Genomic DNA, 23,971 nt, shown 5'->3' with positions numbered 1-23,971 from the left:
AGCTTTTAAAAGAAATCCATTCTCAACTGTTCTCTTGCTCTAGGAGGCGTCTGTATCTTAGAATTTTCTTTGCCATACAATTACTCAAGCCTCCTACAAAAAGAAAGGACTTTTGAATAGTCAAGTAATAGGCATAAAATGTTGCTGTTTGTGGAAAATTTGGCCCAAGTCAGATGATGATAAATATGCACGCAGTGTTTTCATAACTCACCTATTCACCCACTACTGCTTCAGTGAGGATTTCCTGTAGACCAGGCAGTGTCAAATGAAAGATGAAAACAGAGCTAACAGTGTGACTTCCAAATTGGAGTCAACTGTATAGTGTGATTTCCCCCCTCATTAAAGGAGAATCTCCCAACTTAATATTTTTTGGTTTGTTTCAGTTGTTGTCCTTGGATGGTTTGGTTTTGTTTTCCAGATCATACTTAGACATGTCCAAAGTAATCATCTTCAGCTACCTCTTCTGGTTCGTCCTCACAATCATCTTCATCACCGGGACAACCAGGATCAGCATCTTCTGCATGGGTTACCTGGTGGCCTGCTTCTACTTCCTGCTCTTTGGGGGTGATTTGCTCTTGAAACCTATCAAGAGCATCCTGCGTTATTGGGACTGGCTGATTGCATACAACGTTTTTGTCATTACGATGAAAAACATACTGTCAGTAAGTGGCTCCCCCTGTGTAACACATTTGTGGTTTCAGTGTAAGAGTAAACAGTCTATTCAGTGGTTATTAAAAACCCATCGTCCATCACGCTGCTCTCTTAAAAGCCCCAAATGAGATGCTACAAATTCAGAATTCAAATGAACATTTATTACTCTTAGTTTTGCCGTATTAAGCAGAATCGTTTTTGCTTACTTCCACCATCTCAAGGTCACATGATGAGAGAATATGTATTCATAGGAAAAAATTCTAAGACATATTTTATTAATTAAAATCCCATCTCTTCTGAGGACTAATTTATCATCACTCTTACTGTACTACAAAATGGCCCTTTATCATGTTGGCTAAAAGCCACTCTCTTATCTAGAAAGAGTTATAAAAATATCAAATAAAATGAACATAGTTATCTGTAACCCTGTGTGGGGTGGGAATGAAATGGAATAGGCTATTGAAAGCATGAATATTTTGTGTACACATGAGGTGTGGGTAGACACAGAGACAGCCACAGCCTCATGGTTGCCTCTGAACCCAGGCATTCAGGGCCCAGCTAAGGCAACAGAGGGTTAAGGCAAAACCCACCTCTTATTTCTATGAAGTTTGGCTGCTCTGCTGTTAAAGTTCCTTGTTCCAGAGCACAGCCTTCCCCTCACCTGGTAGATAACTCAAACTACCCCCTTGTGATCCCAGAGTCACATAAAATCTTTTAGGACACCAGTTAAGTTGTTATTTCAGGATATTGAACGACAATCTTTCGTGAACTGAAGGAGTTAATACATCTTTAGTTGGCCCTAACTTAAAGTTAATACTAGTGCATGCTACTCCCAGGCTATATCTGAAAATGCGTTAGAAGAACAATGATTTAATGACTTCCTGCTTCTTCCCTTCCTAACTACTTAAAGATGAGCTCACCAGGCAGGCAATTTAACTCTGAAAGCATTTGAGTTTTGGGGGGGGGGGGGGATGGCACATGGCATGTGTATTGCTGTGTTTAGAGGTCTTGGAAAGTCAGATCTGTATAACCATGAATATATATTTGAGTAACTTATTTTGTCTACAGTCCATTGAAGTGTTAATTTTAAAAGTGACTTGTATTTATCAATTTCACCTCACCAGTATTTATGCACATTTGGGGTAGTATTGGGAGTTACAGGAGAGGCATGAGACAGGACAAGAGAACACCATTTCATTCTAAAGCCAGTCTGATTGTGAAGAATCCATGACTAGAAGCTGATCCCTACAACCAACCATTCCTGGAAAATCTATGTCTACAAAGTCCATTCATTCATTCATTCTGTAAACCTATATTGCACTGTTTTTTGCTAGGCCCCATTTTGTATCTTGAAGAGCTAAAAATAAGTAGTACTCAAATTTTACCCCCAAGGAACTCACATTCTGAAAGGGAAGATCAACCTACTTATAATTATGATATGATCTTTTTATGCTAATTATCACAACAGTTCAGGAAAATAAAACAAAAAAGTGTACCTAATATATTGCCTAGATAAGTTGGGAACAGACTTCTTGGAGGTGATGCCACTTGAATCCATCAGAGGCTTGAAAGATAGATTGAAGGGTATCCAGGGAGACAGAATGGGGAGAATATTCCCAACCTAGGGAGCCTGAACAAAAACATGGCTGTGTCAGTTGAAATATGAATTCAGAAAGCATGTCTTAATGCTAGGTAACTGCTGATTTGAGAGCAAATTCTAATTATATTCTCCTATCTCACATGTTCCCAGGAAATACACACAATTCAGCCATCACTTTCATGTGTTGGCTTACAATGATTCATGTTTATTTAAACTTTTCCCCCCTCAAAATGTGAACTTAACATATGACAAGAAAGCATTGTTATGAGAAAACCGCAGGCAAATCAACTAAAAAGATTCCTCTTTACATAGAGAATTGGCCCAAAAAGCCTCAAAATACATACTCTGCCCCTATTCTAAGAACTATATATCAGGCAGCTTATGTTTGTGATGATGTCCTGGCAAATAGCATAAGTTTAGTATGTCTGATTTGCCAGGAAGTAACTGTACCAAAATCAAAGTCCTGGGGTTCAGTGCTTACGCATTTACTATCACAGAGTTCAGCTTATTTCTATGATAATCCAAGATTTCGTCTTTGAAAAGAGAGGTGCTTTCACGTGCAGCAAACATCACATTAAAGATGCTTCCTTCACTCATTGGGCTTAATTTTCCCTAGGAAATGATGGTGCCCCTGAAGCATTGATAGCACTACCCCATGGTGACTGTAATTTTAAATACTGTCAGTCCCTCCCACAATCATCAGCACTGAGACTTTGTGGATCCTTGCACATGTTGGGATCACAAGACATCAAGCTTTTTTCCTGGGTGCAGAGTTTCAGGATTTGCATTTTCCATTTGTTTTTCAGATAGGAGCATGTGGATACATTGAAAAATTGGTTAAAAATAGTTGCTGGTTGATCCAAGCTTTCAGCCTGGCCTGCACAGTCAAGGGCTATAAAATGCGTAAGTATGAAAAGCATATTTGGGAATGGAAGAACAAAGAAGAAAGAACAACTGTATTGTTCTAATTTAAAAGTTGGGCCAAAACATATGAAGAAAAGAGATAAAAGTGGAGTTCAATTTGATCTGTACATGGAGGCTATAGGATTGCACTGCTTTATGAATCTATTGTCCATAACAGGAAGTGCTCCTACTCTGGACATCTTGGATTGTCATCTAAAAACATCCCCAATCCTGGCAGCTCTGGGGACTGGGTGTTGCCTGTAGTAGTAACTCCCTGAACCTTTTTGAATTATGATTAGAAAGGGTTACAAATGCCCACTGGAACCTGTGGTGGTTGAGATTAGAATCTTGGGTCATCAATGTAATCTGACTTCTAAGCTTTTCTCGCCTCTGGAAGCTCAAAGAACCTCAAATTTAGGAAACAAATGGGAAGAGCTGCAGGATTTCTAGAGTTACACTCCCACCAGGACAGAGGCAGGAGTCCCATTTCCATCTCTCTGCCTCTTGCATCGGAAGCCAGGACAACACCACACATAGTCCTCCACTGTGCCTAGAATGGGGGCAACTTGAATATGATGCTCCCACACTACGGCTGCCAATCCAGCCTTCACTTTGCCCAGGATAAAGAGTCACTGGGAATTTTTCTGACTTAGGATCACATGTGCTGTTGAGAACCCTTCTTCTAATAGACCCCACTGTGCTGCCTGCCTCTGGGTAGAGCCCATTTCCAGAAAGGATGTTTTACTTTGTACCAGAGCATTGCCTCTGGCACTGAGAATACAGACATTGTTTCTTTATGGACTTTGTTGGGGGCTTGGGGGAAGGGCTCCCTCTCTCCCTGAAAGAGAGGAATGCTCAGGAGCCCTCTTTGGCAAAGAACCCCTCCTCTGCCTTACATTGTCAAGAGCTCACTTTGTGGTCAGGCTTATTGATCAATGTTCATATTGGATCTGAAGCGCGTGGCCTTGCTCGCAAATAGATCAACTCATAAGTGAGTTGATGCATCAGGATGTTGCTGGTCATGCCTGTGTGATTTCCCAAGTCCGATCATACCACAGGTTTCATAAAATAACAATGAAAATGGATGCTAATTTTAATTATTTTTCATCTTTCACCCCAGCGGATAGTGATTCCTCATGTAAACTACCCAGTGGTGAAGCGGGAATTATTTGGGACAGCATATGTTTTGCCTTCCTCCTGCTGCAGAGGAGAGTTTTCATGAGTTACTATTTCCTGCACGTTGTGGCGGATATAAAGGCTTCACAGATCCTGGCATCGAGGTAGGGCAGGCTTCTTCATAGACTCCACTCTTCTTTCAGTTTTTGCCCCTGGCCTTGTGAGTTTAGGGGGAAAGACTTGGAAGGGGAGTAAGTATTAAAGGAAGGCCATCGAGATGGCTGGGTGCACGATCCCCTAGACTGCTGCATGCACATCAGAGACACTGGCCAACTGAACGGTGCACGCAGTGACCTTGCATTCAACTGACCTTGAGAGGTGAGACTCAGAACCAGATGCCAGTGAGCTGGGGTTGGAAGTACAGGTTTGGAGTAGAAACCTAATCTGAACTCACTTCTCGCAAATGTTCCCCTAGTGGGACAACTGGAGTAAGGTCAGGCGGGCAACACTGTGCTGAGGTCCGACGTTCTGTGGGACAGGCTTGGAGAGGCGCGTGGCTTTTAATGTCTTAGAAACCACACACCATTTTATTTTTACTGATCTCTCAGGGCTGTGAGCAGCCACTCTTCCCTGGGGGAGGTTGCATGATGTTTGTCCACTCGGAAGGGGCTTCTAGAAAGGGCCTTTGTGACTCCCACCCCCCTCCAGGGAACTTCAGTCAACAGCCCAACAAGAAATGTTTTCTAACCCTTAGTCAACATTTGAGGGGAAGGTGAGTTACAACAATAGTGATACTAATTTGTTCTGTGTTTCCGATTTTCTTTCAGAGGGGCTGAACTTTTCCAGGCCACAATTGTAAAGGCTGTAAAAGCAAGAATTGAGGAAGAGAAAAAGTCAATGGACCAGCTGAAGAGGCAGTAAGGATGCTTCCTTTGTCTCCCCTCCTTCCCTTTTATTTTTGGCTCGTGTGATCCCATTCAGACAGTCTCAGCTCTCGAGGACACTCAGCCCTCTGAGAAATCTATTTGTGTTAACTTTCACAACTCCCTAGGTGTTTACCCTCATGCCTGATAGGCTGAAAACGGAAGTCACTAAAAAGAAAGAGGCTGCAGTGTGCTAGAGAGGGAGCCGGCTTGGGTAAGGCCCGTGTCAAGTGTTAGTTTGGGGGCTTGCTTGGAAACTTGAGCAAGTCATTCCCACTCTCTGAATTTTAATTTTCTGTTTTAAATTAGGGCTTACAATTCTACCAGAGTTTTTATTTAAAGATTAAACAAATTAATGGCTGAGACGGCATCTTTCCCAGTACCAGGCACTTGGAGTAAATGATCATTAATTACATCTGTGGGTTAAGGGAATAAATGCAGAGTTCTGGCTGTGGAAGGATCTTCAGAGATAATATAATCCAGTCTCTTCAGGAAGAAACTGATGACCCATGATATTAAATAATTTAAAATTCACAACTAACTAGAGGCAGCATTAAAAATACTACCTGTATTTCCCTATAGTAAGTTTAGGACCTTTTCCACCACAACATTCTGGAGAAGTCAAGTAATGTACTGACGTCACCCAGGAGATTTGAGAATCCTGAATTCTGGGTGGTTTTTGTTTGTTTGTTTTTAGCACATTGTAAAGAATTTCTTAGGGTGAAATTTCTAGCAATGAATGGAACTTCTGAGGATTGGTAGCCCTTCATGTTTTTGGGACCAGGTTTAAGAGCTATCAATGGCCTAGAATTCAGGATCTAGCCACTTTCTCCAAGAAAATGGAGATACTCCATCAGCCCACAGGAAAAATCCCCTGAGTTTGCTTAGACTGCTTCTTTTTATTCTGACCTCATTTTTACCCATGCAAAAATATTTGCTATATAAATTACACAATCCTATGGCAGGGTTATTTTCACAAAAATATAAGCTCTATAGTGTAACTGTCACTATTGTTGCTTCTAACTACCTAAATCAAGTCTAGAGAAATAGCAAATTTGGACCCACACCTGGAATGTGTTTCCATAAGTGAAGCTTGTTACTGTGATTCATTTCACGAAATTTTTTCATTTGCTTAAGTGACAGAAGGTCAGAATAAAAAAGAATGAAGGCAATGATCATTGCAAAAGACAAACTGAAAATGTGTTTGCTGCACAACGCAGAAATGGTACTTCAGTCAGTTTTAAAACTTGAGCAATATATCCAGAATTTTAAGAAACTAAATTATGCAATGAAACATTTCAGGAGTGCAGATTTGGGAAGTAGAGTTCAACATTGGAGCTTCTAAATAGACTTTCTAAATAAGCAGACAAAATGAAGATACTGAATCAACTATTAAAGATTTTTTCCAGAACCAAGAAGAGATTGGATTTGAAATAGAGAAGAGGCATATGACCTAACAAAATACTTACGGACATTTAAGGAGTGACTTGCTATTTACAAAACAGTTCTCACATTTCATATATTTTGCCATTTGACGTTCACAACAACTACGTAAGGTAGACAGATATTATTAAAAAATGCAAAACCTGGGAGAATAAAGAATATTTTATAAGTTCAGAATGGCTATGGTACAGGGTGTAAGTGGACATAAAGTATTGCACATCAAACTTGAGCATAATTATTATTGGTCATATTAGACTAGCATCTGTGTAGTGAAAATTAATGTGGTTATATTTTAAAAAACATGGAGATGCTTGTTCCTCATAAGAAACCATTCACAAGTCCCAAATATTTACCAGTTTGTTCATGCTTTTAGCTATATATGTAAAAGCGTAAACCCAAAGTATAACCGTATGATAACTGCGGACGTGTTCTTGGCATTGCTGCTGCTCTTGCATCTTACAGGATGGACCGCATTAAGGCCAGGCAACAGAAATACAAAAAGGGTAAGGAGAGGATGCTGAGCTTGACCCAGGAGTCAGGGGAAGGCCAAGACATCCAAAAACTCTCGGAAGACGATGACGAAAGTATGTCGAGACATTTCCCTGTTACTCAAGTACCTTGGCGTTGAACGATAGCATGATATTGGGTGGCACTGTAAAATAAGGTCACTTTTCATTCTGCCAATATCATCGTATTTTTTTTAACTTAACAAGTTTTACCTTCCCATTGTGAATGGGATACCTTTATTTGTTTCATAAAGTACATATTTAATGAATCTATGGCTTGACAGGTATCTTCTCTTTAGAAAGACCACCTAAGTCAACAAGTAACCTAGCTTCCGCTCCACAGACTTGTTTCTGAAGAAAATGGGCATAAATCTGCTTTATTTGTTCCTTTAAGGAAGATATTTCAGATATGAAATCTGTAATCTTTGATTTCTATATGTTTTATACAAAAACTAAGTATGTGTGCATATTTTATGTGGTGTCTAAATGGTAGTTAAAATGTCATTTCATTATTGTCTATTCCAATGAAACTTAACATGAAATATATATTTATTATATCTAATTATAGATATATCCAATTAAGTTTAAAAGTTCTTCTTATAGATGTTTGCATGCTTTTCTGTTTAAAGGGAATGAAGAAATAATGCATGATAGTATCTATTAATTACCAGTAAGTTTATATTTTTTAAACTATACATTAAAATAATCACAAGAAAAATGTCTGGTTAGGGGAATAGATTCATTTTAACAAATTAATTGCCACTAAATTGTTCTATAAATTTTGGGTGATGCTTCTTTTCTGTTAATTTGAAAGAAAATTTAGTGTGAAATGCATTTTTGACAGATAATACCTTATTTTCTATGTTTTTTTTCAATGTTACTAAAAAGAAATGAAAATGTGGCATGATGTTAATAGAACACAGTAATTACCTTGTGCAATCAACTGCTAATACATGTAAGCTTTTCAGATTCAGTGTAGTTCCTTTTCCTGACCTCTGATGTACTTTTACAACTTGTCTAGATTTTGACAATTGAGTTGTTAAAGCGTGGTTTTCAAAATTTGTTTTCTCACTTTATAAGAATTAATATTTGGACATATTTTATTTTAGGAGAAGCAGACAAACAGAAAGCCAAGGGCAAAAAAAAGCAGTGGTGGCGGCCTTGGGTTGATCATGCTTCCAGTAGGTTTTCTCGATCCTCTTACAATTTCATCAATTCTAACCCTTATATCCTTGACCAGAATTCAGGCATCCCCATGGCCTGTGTGTTTTAATGCATGGTTTGATCCTTGTGACTTGATAGGGGGTCAGAGTATAGGAAAATTTTGATAGGAATGGCTCTCTGAGCCTGTATACAGAATCTTCCAGAGAAATTAGCTGGCTGAAGAAAAGCAAATGTGTGGCTTACCTACTCCTGAGCACCACTTATGGGCTCAGAAAGGGAAGAATAATTGACTTCGATGTTATCCACTTCTGAGGTCTAGAGCCCTCCTAATGGGCATTTGTTTTATTTGTTTTATGACTTAAAACCCTTAATAAAAATAAGCTGCTGATCATTACATTTAAGGTGTTTGTGACCCTCTTTGTAGGCATGGATGCCGATGAGCCTCCCCTACCCTCTTTCTCAGAGCTTTGATTTAATTTGCATGTAAGGATCTTTTGCAATTTATTAAATATAAAAATGAGGACAACTTAAAATGCATTTACTTTTTAACTCTGCCTCCTCCCTAGTTTCAAAAAGGCTCTGAAACTACATTTCCGAACCGGTTCCCAGCATGTGGCCTCAGAGCCACCTGCAGCTCAGCCATGACCGATTAAGAGTAAAGTCAGAAAACAGTTTTTGAAAAGCAGGACTTGATAACCACATGGAATTAGTGCTTTTCTCTTCTGATCATAAAAAAATAATGAGGAATTATGCAACTGTGTGGCTACATTTGTTCTGCTTAGAAAAGTAGCGACCACCATCGGCCAATGGTATTTTAATGGAATGATCCATTTGAATCTAACCCTCCTTAAATGTATTAGAATATTAAATAATTATTAATTGTTTTGAAAATTACTTGTAATATCTTCAGTCTTTTATATCTTATTGTTTCAATAACTGTTGCTAATATACTCAGACAAGGGATATCACCAAGGCCCATAACATGGCAAGATAATGAGAGGGTCTCAACCAATGGGATATTTAGAATCACTAGAAAATCAAATTGATCAGAATCTTTTTCCGTACCTAATTCTTAGTGTCACTGAGAGCTGGTATTGGCTTCTCTGATTCTGGAAATAATTTTTTGAAATCAGTAAGCTAATTTAATGAAGCAAAATTAAAAATTTGCTCAGTATACATGGATGTAATTAAATATAATTCCAAATATTGAATTTTAGCATCGCGGCAGGAAAAAAAAAAAATCCATCAGTTATAAAGAATTTTATTTTATTTTCTGCCCAGGTCAAAAGGCAAAGATTCAAGTTGAAATTCTGTGTGACTCTTTAACTTATTGTCATTGGCGTGTTAGTCATGCTAACAATCCAACAATGCATTGCACTGTATGTCTATTTCTATCAAGTCACAAGTAAACTATGCCTATTTTTCTGTTTTTAAAGGTCCTTTGCTAGTTTAGAGAGACCTATCCATTTCAAAATTGTGTCATACTGAATGTTTTGTTCTTTCAGCTGGGGTAAATTCCCATTGCAATGATTATGGTTGTATTTCCTTTATCATCTAAACATTGCATTTTGGAAGGATTTGGATATGGTCTTCGATAATCATCTTACAAGTTGGGAATAAGTTAAAGAACTTCCTATGAAGGGTATTGTCTTTAGATTTTCTGATTCATTTCACCCTCATTATATCAAGTTCTTGAAAACTGGTATTAAAACTAAATGTGCCTTGTTACAATACCTTATGGTGCAATAATGCATGAATGTGTGCAATTCATAGATTGGAATCAGATTCTGAGCATGGTGTTAAAATTTTTCTACAAAACATATTTCCTTTACAAGCTTGTGAGGAATGGAAAGGAACGAATATGTGGTTTATTTTTTAGACTATAACAACTTCCAAAACTTATCTTCAGATCTGGAAGCACTTTATTAAAAGCTCTTATTTCTTTAAAAGTCACTGAGCTTTTAAATAGATATTTCTTAAAGATGTCAAACATAAAAATAAGTGTAATTGGAATACCCTTTTGTAAATCCATTGACAATATAATAATGTTGCTCTGTTGTACATATTATTGGTAAGCATTCAAGATCTTAACATAGACTGCAGGTGACAAATCTCCCAGTTCCATACCTATGTGCACACATACGATTGCATTATTGCTATTCAATGATACCTTCCATTTCAGTGTAGTACGTCTTCATGTCCCTTCAGTACTAAGTCAATTCCATGCCTTACTTTATTGTTAAATATCTGAAATAAAAGACTCTGTTTTGGGGGTAGGATTTTAAAAGTTATTATCATACTTAGTCATTCAGCAATAACATTGACATCCATAATACATAATACATGGACACTGGGTGGAGGCAGGCTCTCTACCTAAACTAACAAAGGCATGTGTAAGAGCTTCTCTACTCATTGTTAGCAGATAGCACTAGAGAAAATATTCTGTTATTTTCCTAGTTTCATTTCAATAACATTTTATAAAGAATAGAAAATGTTTAACATTTTTCTTTTTCTAATGTGTTAATTCTACTTCTCAGATACAAATTGGTAGTTTTTTAAATTATAAAATCAACACTATGACTACCTGAGATGAAAACTGGTCAGGCTCACAGTGTCCACATGGATAAAAGTTATAGAAGGTATGATTGAATACAATTTAAGCTACTGTTGATTTTAGAGACTATAATGAGGGTAAAATGCTCAATCTTAAACTTTTTACCAAATGACCATGTGACGTCCAGTCCATGTAACTTTCCTGCAAATCTCTGAGCTTACATGAAGGCATTACTTTAATGGTCTTCTCACTGTCAAACGTAATGCTGTAACTTTGGTTTGTTCTTGCTTACTCTTACCTTATGTTATATTGCATTTATTTCCTCAGGCCTGGGCCCAGTACTCTGGGCCTGGTTCTTTCTTCAAAATAAAAATAACAAATCACAGTGCTTCTGTTCAAGGATATAAGGCCCAATCCATTCACTCTGCGTCTTCATGGATGGAGGCCTCAGATATGTCTGAAATCACGGGCAAAATTATTTACCTTTTGACCCTGTTAGTGATAGCCAAGCAACTAATTTTCAACAAGCCAAGGTTTTTCGTTACATTACAATGTTTAAGTCCAAAAGGTAACTGAACACATCATGTTATGCCATCCAAAAGACAACTCAGCATTTGAAGACATGACTATAACTCGACAGTCTGAATGTTTTCCTGCAGTGATGGTATGGTTCTTGTAGCATCAGCAATGCATATGCTGGGTCTCTTTTCTCTGAAAAACTTAAAATAATGATCAAAATGATAAAATTTGATCCTCAAATTTCTTTAACTCTCTGGACATCTCAGCTTTTTCTAATTCCAGCTCTTAGCACAGCAGTATGTTCTGGCAGGGAAAGTATTAAGTAAGGCAAGGACGACCTGTACTGTTTATGCTCAGTACAGGCCTCCTCATATTTCATTCAGTAAGTGCCTGGGGAGCTCCTGGTTGACCAGAAGTCTAACAGCACTAACCTGTACGAACCATGTCTGCCGTGCCTCAGTCTGTCCCATGCTATGCGTAGAAACAGCCAGAGTGGTGGTGGTAGTGATGTTATTGCGGTTGTGTTCTTTTTTTAATGTTACCCACCCGTTTCCTCCTCATATCAATGTGTTATTGAAAAACAAAACCTCTTTCAAGTGTCTTGCCATATTTGTTATGTCCCTTGTGTCACATGTGGAGAAGCCAGGTCTGCACAGTATAAAGTGAAGTAGAAGGTTGGTGACACTGATTCTTGGTCCTGAATCTTCCTGATTGGCTTTTCTACAACAGTTTGGATCCATTTGGACAACACCAAGCCTTCCACTTTACTTTGGCCTTGTCTAAAGGACCAGAACTGCTGAATTGCAAAATAGTTTTCAGTTCTTTTGGTCATCTTAGTAACAAAACTGGTTGCTGCAGAGTTGATCTGATACATCTGTATGAAATTTACAATGAAGAAGGAAGAAAATACCAGATCAACCCAGTCGTGGCCAATTCTCTTACATGGCATAGACAAGGCCTCGTGCTCTGTAGACCCATTCATGCCAGCAACACATAGCATAACCCAAGACGAATCCTCCTCATCTCCTGTTTTTTCCTCCCTATCAACATCTCTTTTTGGGGTCCTTTTATGGAAAATTTATGTGTATCTTTGGGGAGCATTTCATTAATAATCCCCTGATTATCTTGTATCTCTTTCAAGAAATAAGCAAATGTTTTGTTCTGCTTAGTGGTCAGGAGTGGAGACTATTATTTGTTTGAAACGGATAGTGAAGAGGAAGAAGAGGAAGAAGTGAAAAAGGAAGAAGAAGAGCCTCCAAAGAAGTCCGCTTTCCAGGTAATGAGGGGGCTTGGGAAGCCATGTTCTGTGCTAGGTGAGTTTTCTTCTTGACAGGTTGTGATTAAAAGCCCAGACTCCTGCCGTGTTGTAGCTCCCAGAAGCTCCTTCCCTACACCTGAGATTGTTTACCCCTCATTAAACTAACATTGCTTGCTCTCAGCGTTTCCACAATTGCTACCAACCAAGAACAATGTTCCGGTCAGGTCTTCATTCACTTGCTTCAGAAACTTTTCTGATGCCATAAACAAAAAAATTAAACTTCTTTGCATGAACTGTATTTTCCTATTGCAAGCAGGAGGTGAAAAAGACTTATCCGGCCTTGTTTTGGATTGCTCGAGTGGACTTACATTTTAATACATAGAATAGTTGATCATGAAAATAAGACACTTGCTTTGTTTTAAAACCAGTGGTCATTTAAATGTTACTTTGCTTTGAAATTCAGTTTTATTCATATTGCTAAAGATTTGAGAATATATTGAAATAATGAAAGTATCTAGCACAGCTCTGAGTTTTTTTCAGCTTAATTGCCTTTTTTTTTTTTTTTCAGAACCTGCTGTACCATTCTCAGTTGTATAGCTCATTAGCCTAAGTATTGGGTACCCAGTAAACGTATAATCAATGTTACCTAAACATGATAATTTGTCAGAAGAGTTACATATGGAATGAGAGCTTGATATATATTTATATGTATATGTATTTTAGGAAGGAGACACATATTAGGAGTCATTGTACTACTACAAGCACCTAGAATTACAGGCTGTGTCCTTGAAGAGGCCATTGTCAGTTTGCTGGCCAGGTCTTCTCATGCTGACAGGTTACATCCACCCTTTTTCCCAATGACACCGAAGAACCAAATTATTCACGGAGACGCCTTGCCCTGATGCTTTCCCACCAGCCCCCCTGCTAACCTAGCGTGTTTCTCCGTGACTGTGTCTGTGTGCATGTGTGCCGCTGGCTTGTCCAATACTAACCACATGACTCGTTCAGTTTGTACTAATGACTTTTATTCTAACTCACCATGCAGCAGCGGAGAGACCATGATCGCCTTCACTGTCTCTATGGACCACTTGCAACGATTGGCTGTTTTTCTTTATTTCTAACCTGTCAGCAGAGCACATTTTATTCTAGCTTCAATGACTGGCACAGTTGAACCTAGTTGATGTAATTGTAGAGACGAACTCATACTGACATCATATATTAAATTTTTAGTGTTTGGTTTTTTTCTACTAATTACTCTTGCTTTGTCCTTCTTTGTAGAGAGCTATTGGGAAGTTTGCATCAGCCATTTTAGCCTTGCCAAAGTCTGTCATTAAACTTCCCAAAACTATTCTTCAGTATTTAATCAGAGCTGCAAAGGTATTTGATGTTTTCCTGGTGTGTGGTGTGCGACCCTCTGCTCCGTAGATCTTTAGACAAGCAGACCCCTGTTGCTACATCTGCATTTTCTCTGTCCTATAGATGGCACAATGAAGGATGTATAAGACTTTCAAACGTGAGACAAACTTTCCCACGAAGAGTTCCGAGAGGCCAAATTTCATATGATCTGATCGTTGTTTTTCCGTGGACACCAGAGCCTATTGAAAAATAGGAAGAAAAAATGCAGATATACATCTACTTTCTGTCCTTTTTGTAGTTTTGTCTAAGTCACATCTCACTCTGAAAGGGTCACATCTGGTTGCATGCATCAGTTACGATGTGTGAAAAGTACAATAATTTTTCTCAGAAAGCTGGTGAAATTATGAATAAGCTCATAAAAGATTCCATTTGCCCCACCCCTTCTGCCGTCCTGCTAAGTCGTCATCTTCCTAAACTGGACGTCATGTCCCGCTTTTCGCTCGGAATTCAGCGCGCCTGCTCCCGGGCGGCCCTGCCCTGCCCCTTCCCGGGGACTGTGACGGCGCTGATGGGCTCTCCTGCCAGCTGCCTCTGCTGTGTCACTTCATTACGGAAAGTCACAGGCAGGAGTAACCCTTCCCGTGCAGTACTTTAAAGGAAGCCTTCTCCTGACTCAGTCCGAGGCCAGCACTAAAACTCTTAGGTCTTTATGCTCTTCAGTGTTCAGCAAATGGTTCGGATAGTGACCAAGACCAGTGCTTCTCACCGTTTATCTGGGGATCTTACTTAAATGCAGGTTATAGAAGTTCAGCAGGTCCTGGGTGGGACCTGAAATTCTGTATTTCTCTCAAGCTCCGGGGTGAAGCGCAAGCAGCTGGTCCACCTTGAGTAGCAGGATCTAGTACTCTAGGTTCCTGCCATTTTTTTAAATGCCAGGATCCTGATTCTTAGTTTAATATTCACTGTTGTCCCTTCCCTAGGACTCTTTTCTCTTTTATGACTACCATATGAGTCTCTCCATCCATGTAAAAGAATTTCTATGAACGATTACAATGTAGTTATCCCCCGCCTTTTTTAAAAAAAAAAATCTTCTTACAGACAGCGTAAAGTCCTGGACCACACCTGAATTATACAGTTTATGAAACTTAACCAGTTTCAGTTAAGGACTGCCACATCAATGAAGTTCTCTCCTGGTTTCAGTAAAATGAATTCCATTTTCCTTAATATATATGATAAAATTTAAGATAAGATCATGTAAGATAGAATTTAAGATGAAGTTGGGAACGCAGTGGCAGTGCTGTTTGGAGAAGCCAAAGGTCATTTAAATGCATTTTCATGCATTTTCTACTCATGGTTAGTGGTACCCGAGTCTGATTCTCTAGAGAGACCCATCAATGGATGATACTGTACAGCTACCAAGTAAGAATTGAGAAGTTTCACTAAGGAACTTCCATTTCTTGACTCAGTAAGAAATGAGATGTTTCCTTCTTCACCTTCATTGTCAACGTTTTCCTGAAACGGTTGGACTTAGGCCAAACTGACCCTCTATCAGATGTTCCGGGAACTGTAAAATGTTTGTATTTCCAAACATTTAGGGAATTTACCTACCAATAAAGGAGTGTCATGTGATGCTTTCCCCCTCCCTCCTCCCTCTAATTTACATTATCTGAATTCTCTTCTCAGTACGAAAGAACTGATAGACTTAATCCTTTAGGTGTCATATGTAGAGCCAGGAGTTCCCCTGTAATACAGTCCCATTGCAACTGCTCTTGCCCTTCCTACAAGACCTCTTCAGTTCTATTCTTTTATTATTATTATTGTTCAAAATAGCTATTCTAAGCATCTCCTCCTCTCCTTCTTACCCTTCTGCCCAAAGGTATCATTTTCCTCAGAGCAAAAAAAAAAAAAAAAATTCCTCCAGCTGTACACTTACTACATTCACAAATCCTGAATTTTTACTTTTATTTCTGGGATTCTTACATTCTCGAAAAGTAATATTCTAATAAAATGTCACCATATTTTGCTCTTAAGCCTGAAAACTTATTTACATTTAGCAGAACAGATTTTTTAGAAGAATCAATATTTTGCAGAAGCAAGTTTGCTTATTACTGTACTAAACCTCAGAGATGTTCCTGATGGGCTTCCCGGTAACATGCTCAGTGAGCATTTACCATAAGTTCCTTTATTCGGTCCTTCAAATTCCAGTTTATCTCATTTTTCAAAATGTTTTGGGGCATAAAATAGGATTTTTTTTTTTTTTTGCCTCCTGGGCTTATTATTCAGAAATAATATAATTGTTTTATTTACATTAGTTGCCCTTAAGATTCTGATTTCTTCCAGTGAGAAGAAACACTCCTTTTTAATGACCTCTGACCTTTATGTGTCCATATATGAAAACAATGAATCCCTCTTGAGTTTTACTGACAGCACAGTGCCCATGGTTTCCTTAAACTGTGCTTTCCAAAGCTTCCAGAAATCTGACCATTATATACAGTAAAATGAGAGCGTCTGGGTCTACATGCACCCCTGTGAAACATCCCTTTAACTTTCTGATGATAACAGAAAGCCCAGCTTCCCTGAGACCCAGGTGTGTCTGTGGGTGCATGGGGAGCATGCCTGCCTGGCTTCGTGGTTCTAGGTGGCTGACTTGGTATATCCAGGTTTTCTTTCTGTTCCTTCTGCATGACTTGGGAAACTATTGGTGGGCGGGCTGTTCATAATGACTCTACCCTGGGTATCGGATATAATATACTAATGCAACTATTTTCAGCTCTTGAATGAAAATGACAAAAGGCAACCAAAAGCACAAGTTTTCCTTCCATACCATCTGAAATAACTTCTTAATCTTAATATCACGTTATTTTTCCTCTCCAAATACTAATCAATCTGCAAAGCCCTTTCTCAAGTTGCTGGTAATAGCTGTTATTCACAAGGGAAAGTGTCAAGTGTGCAAAACTGTTTCCCAAAGTAAGCGAGTAAAAGATGTTATTTTGTTTTTGACTCCAAGTGTATTTTTGATGGGAGAACATGAATGATACTTAGTGAGGCTTCCAGTTTATTCTTATAATGTGTAATGGGAAAGACCAGTTGTGAAGTCTCACAAACAGTGGTGGTATGAGGGGAGTTGGGAGAAATGCTGGTTTGTATATACCCCAAGTTTATCATGATTGTCTGTGCTACCGAATGAAATATATTCCTACAGATCTGTTTCCATCTATTATTTCATGATAATGAAAACAGCATAGGCCAGCTCAGCATATGAAAGGATATAGGGGTAAAAAGAAAGAAAAGGTATGGGAGAGGGCTATTTAGTTTGTGTTGGGGGGGAAAATGTTTCCAAAAGCCAGGAAGTTTGGTGTTGGTCTCTTTTCTTTAAGTTAAATTATTAAAAAGCCAGAAAATAATTGAACTTTCTGTCTTCAGTTTGTTTATCAAGCCTGGATTACTGACCCTAAAACAGCACTCCGACAGAGGCGCAAAGAGAAAAAGATGTCTGCAAGAGAAGAGCAGAAAAGAAGGAAGAAAGGGCCTGGAGAGGGTGAGTGTCCAGGGCTGCAGCAGGCTCGGCCCACGCTCTGCTCCCGTGGCCTCGAACACAGCAGAGGAACTGCAAAGGACAGAACCTTTGGAGAAATCAAATTCTTAAATTCTAAAGCATGCAAAGATTTCAACTTGTCCTTAATTGCTTGTGTCTGACCTTTGGAAGAAATTAAACCATAATTTAAGTTAAGATGCATTTTAAAATGGGGAGAGAGGCAAAATAAACCCAAAGAAAGTAGAAAGAAAAAATTAATTTTGAGAGAGATATTAAGAAAATAAATATAAGACAAGACTTTATCATTAAGTGAAAAGCTGCTCGTGGGAAAAACTAGTAGTAAAGATGAACCTTTGACATTTGATCAAGGAAAAAGGGAAAGTTTGCTTAAATATGTCTTCTGAACCCAAAATGGAACATAACTACCAATGCCATATTCAACATTATACATTCGAAGACATATGATAGAAGCCCATTTCTAAGCGGGAAAATAATAAAACACACTAATAGCGAAGTTAAAGTGCAATGGCACCACTCAGGAAAAAACATTTTCATTATGTAAATCTGACTGAAGATTAGTATTCTAATATAATAAAAATTCCAAAAAATCAGTAAAAGAAAAATTCAACCCAGTGGATGAACAAATATGAAAACAACTCACAAACCAGAAAACAGAAATGGCCTTATAAAAGGAGCTAGGCTTCAGTAGTAACATGAGAAACACAAACTAAGTATTTTGACATTTTGCATTTTTACCTATGAGACTGGCAAGAGCCTAAATATTTGATAACACTGTTTGGATCTAGTGGGAAGTTAAGTGCTTGCACACACTGTGAATGTTTCTGTAGGATCATACATCCGCTTCAAAGAGCAATGTGTCAATATCTGTGAACATTTTAAATGTACACATCCTGTGGCTTGAGCAGTAGCGGGATTTGCTCATGTGGGCAAGGACACATGTCTAAGGGCACTTATCAAACATTATTTGTGAATAACAAAGATTTAGAAACGTCTTAAATGCCTACATAAAGAAGAAGACTCAAGTAAATTATGTTACCAATATATAATGGAATACCCTTCAGTAGTTTAAAATATGATATGGATTACTTTGAACTGACTTGGAGAGCAATTCTTGACATATTGTTAAGTGAAAAGCATTATGTTGCAAAATGGCATACACATTACGAAACCGTTTATGAAACAAAGGAAACCTCCAGATAATATTTTGCATTTTAGTGGGTGCATATAATAGTGTATAAATGCAAGAGAAAGATCAGGAAGAATACTTAGAAAATTAATAACAATGAATACTTCTGGGGGAGGGGTGGAGAGACTGAGATTAAATGGTATGATTCAAGGGAACTTTAGACATAATTGTTACATTTTTGTGCTTTACAAAGAAAGTGTATATTTGTGAAATTCAAAATATATTTAAATATAAAGAAAAGGAAAACATAATTTCTAACAGAGCTCTAATGGCACAACCATTCTCCTTTTTGACTATTCTGCCCCCTGCTGCCTCCTGGTAACTTTAATTTTATTTTACTTCATTGGTTTAATAAGACAAATTAAAACACAGCTGATGTAACAAGACATCAGTAAAGAGATAAATGCACAATCTGCCCCGGAAGCCTGTCCACTAAGCTACCAAATCTTCACAACGTGTTGCGTTCCCTTCCACTCCTTTCTCATGGGCATGCACACGTATGTGCAGGTGGTTTCCTTTCTTTGTTTTTCAAAAATGAGTTCATGCCATACAAACTGCTTGTATACGTTCATTAGCAATGTATCATGAACATTTCTCCAATTAAGTATTTATAAATCCATACCATCCTTTTTCAGTAGCTGCAAAATATTCTGTAATATGGATATGCATAATTTATTCAACTACTACATCACTAATGGACAAAAGTTTCCTTCCTGACTTTGCTACAGTGAACAGTGTTATAGATATTCCTGAACAAAACTCCGTACATAGTCCGAGTGTATTTAAATGCACAGCAGAAGGTGAGAAAGAACCTGCACTTTCCACAGAATACATGATTAAATGGTGTGCCTTTTTTTACTTGAATTGGCATTTTTTGAAACAGTTTCAGTAATTTACACTCTACTGTCTGGGGTACAGGAGTGTGCTTTTTCCTGTAGCTTTATCCCCCAGGATAGTAGTATTTTTTTTTATTGTTTGTCTTTCTCAGGGATGCTAAATGACTTTTATTTTTATTTGAATTTTCCTAACTAATATGACTGAATATTTTTTTATTTTCTTGGTAATTTGTACTTCCAAACCTAAGATTTAAACATTTTTATCATTTTCTATAAAATCATTCTGTTGGGTTGCTTGTCCTTATTAATTTAGGAAATACTTATGTGTTAAGGATATTACCCTTTTTATACATTAAAACATTTCTCTAATTCAATGCTTATCTTTTGATTTAGTTTATAATATTTTATCTAAACAATTTTTAATTTTTTCTGAATCATGTAAGTCTGAATGTCTTTTTGCAGTTTCTAGGTTTCCATTTTGCTTAAGAAAGCCCTCCCCCCAAATTACACTAATGTTTTCCTATATTTCCTCCTAATTTTACTTACATTTTGAAGTTTTTATTATTTTATAAAGTAGAGATCTAATTTACTTTTAGGTCGATAGCCAATTATGCTATCCCTATTTATTAAGTGATTCTTCCTTTTTCTATTGAATTTAAATGCTACTTTTGTCAATATCATGTTTTCATTACTTTGAGGCATGTTTCTGAACTCTGTATACTGACCCACTATCCTACTATCTAGGTCCAGGCCAATGTCATATATTGTTTGTTTGATTAGGGTCTTTTAAAACTCTTTATTTTATTTTAATTTTCAATTACAGTTTACATTCAATATTACTTTATATTAGTTTCAGGAGTTTAGCATTGTGGTTGGACAATCATATATTTTACAAAGTGATATTTCAAGTACCTACCTGGCACCATACATAGTTATTATAATTTTATCACTGCCATATATATATATATATATATATATATATGTTTCTTTCTTTTTTTAAATTTTTGTTGCCAGTATTACAGATGTCCCCATTTTCTCCCTCTTGCCCCCCTCCACCCCAGTCCCTCACCACACTATTGCCTGTGTCCACGGGCTAAGCGCATATGCATGCGTGTTCTCCGATTAATCTCTTCCCGTCCCCGCCATCCCCCTTCCGTCTGAGACCTGTCAGTCTGTTGCAGGTATCCGTGCCTCTGGTCCTGTTTTGTTGATCACTTCATCATGTTCATTACATTCCACATACAAGCGGGTCATGTGGCTGTGAGCCCAGTAGCCCCCGAGCTAGTGCCGCACACTCTTCTCACCGCCCCCTTTCTTTCCCTCAGTATGGTGTTTGCTATTCTCAGATAGTTGTTCTTCCAAAATTATTCGACCAGTTCTAAAAATGTGTCCTCTAATCACCTTGTAAATATTTCATCTTCTCTGTATCGTGAAGATTATTTCAGGTGCAGATGCACCACCGTTTACCTTTAAATCGAAGGCAGCAGTATTTCAAAGATATTGGGACTGAAATCCATTTTTATTTAATTACTTAATAAATATTGATCCAGTGCCTTCTTGGGACAAGGTGTCGCTCTTCTAGGCGGATAAGGCCCGTCGATTCTGAAGTGCAGGTGCTGCAGTGTTCTCTCTGCAGTGACTCATTTGCCCCTTACAACAGCCCAAGGCATTTTACTCTCTGGGCCCCACAGGTGAGGCAATGAGGTCCCTGAGGGTGAACTAACCTGCCTAAGGTCACATAGCCACACAGCGGGTGCTGGGTCTGGAATTCATAACAGGCATCCTGGCCCTAGATCCTTCTAACTTAACCATTAGGGAACACTAGTATGGGGGAAGGTGAGGAACCCCAATGACATAGAAACTGCAAAGTTTCATTTAAAGTATAAGTATAGATAAAATAGTGTGGGACCAGAGGAGAAAAGGTGACTCTTAGCAGAGGGTGTAAAGGAATGTAATACTTCTTGAAAAACATAGTGGTTGAACTGAGCCTGCCATTCTGGTAGAAGAAAGCAAGGTCAGCTTAGCTGGTAAAAACAAGATGTGAAACAGAGTAGCAGAAAATAAGTTTGGGAAGATTAATTGGAGTCAGATCATTAATGGTCTTTGATAAGGTTAGCATTTAATATACCCTAAATAAATCTAACTGCTGTTTATTGAACACTCTTACAGGCCCTGTGGAGTGGGAAGACCGAGAGGAAGAGCCAGCCAAAAAGAAATCGGATGGACCAGGTAATAAAATAAAGACAAATTTGACCTGGGAGAAACGTGAAAATGTTACTTGCCCAAATGTTTATGTAATGAAAAGCTGCCTGAAAAGAATTAATCGAATACTGTTTCTGGACTGTGGCTAAATAATCAGTGTCCTTTGAAATATCATCTCTAGTGAAACTGCAAAGTGACACCTAAAAGTAGATCTGCCCCTTGCACTGTTGGGTTAAATGTTGATCAGAGTCCATTTGTAAACTCTGTTATTCAAGCACCTATAAAAGGGGGTGTGGGAGAGCAAATTATAAATGTCCCATAGAAGCCATCAGAATAGAGGTACAAAAAACTATTGTCAATTAATTTTAAAGAATATAGAAAGAGGGAGTTAAGGAAGAGGTAAGTAGAATTGGGGAAGTGAGAGGTACTCTAGGAGCTTGGGCCAACCTCCTCACGAGTTTGCTCAGGATTCCAGAGCTATAGTCAGGGACAGAATCCCTATCTTCTAACTCCCAGCCCCATCATGGTGCCATTGGGTTTCACATAGTATGTGATTGGGAGGAAAATTTCTCCATGCAGGAAAAAAAAAAAGGCAAAACAAAATTCTCCAAATGAAACGAACTCAAATGCCTCTCTAGTTCTATGAAAGTGCTGTTTCCTCTATTGCTCTGGGTTGGAACTCCCGTGTACATTGTTTATCAGCAGGCAAGGTTTTCAGGCTTTTTTACTCTGGACACAAATACTCCAAGGATGCCACCTGCTGGTTCAAAATGAGACTTCTTGAAGGACATCTAATGCCCTCTGTGGCACAATTCTTAAACCTGGCCTCCATTTCCAGATAATTTCACTCACACGTATGTGGAGCCAGATATTCTGTTATTGCTACAAAGCCTTATACAGTAATAGTAGCTAACCCTTTAGATGGCACATCTTCTTTGCCAGGCACTTTCCCAAGAGCTTTAGACATATTAACCTGTTTAATCCCCTCAAAGACCCTGTTCCTCATTTAACAGTTAAGAAACTGAGGCAGAGAAAGATTAGCTGACTTTTCAAAGCCTACATAGCCACCAAGAGGTAGAGTGAGGGCTTGAACCCAAGGAGTCTGAACCCAGAGTTTGTCCTCTTAACAACCATGTTATACTGCCTCTATGATTAAAGATAAGTAAAAATAAAAATCCTAATTTCACGTGTTAGTTTGTGATCACCCAAGTTAATAAAGCGCATGTTATGTACATCTCCAACACAGCAATTTTAGTTTTAACATCAAGACCACCATAAGCAAAACTGTGAAATAATTATATTTCTCTTTGCCACCTCTAGGGAATAACTGTGAATATGAGAAAAAAATAAATTGTCAAAAATATAAGATGCTGGTAACGTTTATTAATAGTTGTAACTAACTTCAAGTCTGTCAGCCTCCAGGGGTTGAACTTGCCTTTGATGTCTACATAAAATGGCTAGAGGTTCTATTTAAACTACTGTGGGAAATGCATGCCTTGCTCAAGATCAAAACAGACACAGGAGTATGGGGTAGAAAGAGGTGTGGGTGTCCCTAGGGCTCTCTGGCTCAGAGTTGCTCTTCTGTGGAATCTAGCAGCTCACTCCATGCAGCTTCATGAAGCAACTGCTCCCTTCCTGGGCTTCTTTGTTCAATTGAAATTACTCTCTCATGTCCCTTCTTCCTAAAGTACACTGCGTATAAGGTTGTTAGGTGTGACACAGTTGTGTCAAGGTTTGGAGGGATAGTGGGAGGCAGTGACAGCTTAGCAGGAAACTACTTCAAGGGGAAAGTCAAGGATCACTATTTTCACCTCAGCAGATTTCCCACCAGATCTCGGGGGCCTAGCTCAGGGCTCCTTCCTTCCAGGCCCTTCTCATTTAATCATTCCCCCATCTCCTTTTCCACATTCCAATTTTCTTCTTAGCTACCAGCTGGCCACTGCAAGGTTCTTTTTACGCCAGCAGGTAGAATTGTTTAACTTTTGTTTGTCTCTCTTGCCCAACTGGACTCTGTCTGGAGGCCATCCCATATAAAGCTAAGCTTCTTCTGGTGTTTTCATCTTGAAAAGAACAAACATTTACCTGGGAGAAAGTCTGCCTTCCTCCTAGGTCACTCAATTCTCAAATTCTTTTTAGTTTTTTTTTTAACCATTATAAAGTTAAGCTTTAGTTCACACTGTGGTATGAGAATTAAAGTA

General features: G+C 38.4%; 1 protein-coding gene across 3 annotated transcripts in view; it reads left to right on the top strand.

Annotated features, from left to right (window-relative positions):
- Window positions 1–23,971, top strand: part of PIEZO2 (piezo type mechanosensitive ion channel component 2) — a 324,709-nt gene that overhangs the window by 258,443 nt on the left and 42,295 nt on the right. For 2 of the 3 annotated variants that reach the window (XM_081148247.1, XM_081148246.1), the window contains exons 26-34: window positions 419–662; window positions 3,058–3,154; window positions 4,275–4,434; window positions 5,098–5,187; window positions 7,099–7,220; window positions 8,252–8,323; window positions 12,549–12,655; window positions 17,417–17,531; window positions 21,741–21,800. In XM_081148247.1, the coding sequence (XP_081004373.1) occupies window positions 419–662; window positions 3,058–3,154; window positions 4,275–4,434; window positions 5,098–5,187; window positions 7,099–7,220; window positions 8,252–8,323; window positions 12,549–12,655; window positions 17,417–17,531; window positions 21,741–21,800 (1,067 nt within the window). Of the gene's footprint in view, window positions 1–418; window positions 663–3,057; window positions 3,155–4,274; window positions 4,435–5,097; window positions 5,188–7,098; window positions 7,221–8,251; window positions 8,324–12,548; window positions 12,656–13,915; window positions 14,015–17,416; window positions 17,532–21,740; window positions 21,801–23,971 lie in introns of all 3 variants that reach the window. The other variant, XM_081148248.1, reaches the window with a different exon arrangement.

Source organism: Miniopterus schreibersii (assembly GCF_964146895.1).
Source record: "Miniopterus schreibersii genome assembly, chromosome: 10".
NCBI classification, from domain to species: Eukaryota; Metazoa; Chordata; class Mammalia; order Chiroptera; family Miniopteridae; genus Miniopterus; species Miniopterus schreibersii.
Note: the sequence above shows the minus strand (reverse complement) of the source record. Positions and strands in the feature narration are given on the sequence as shown.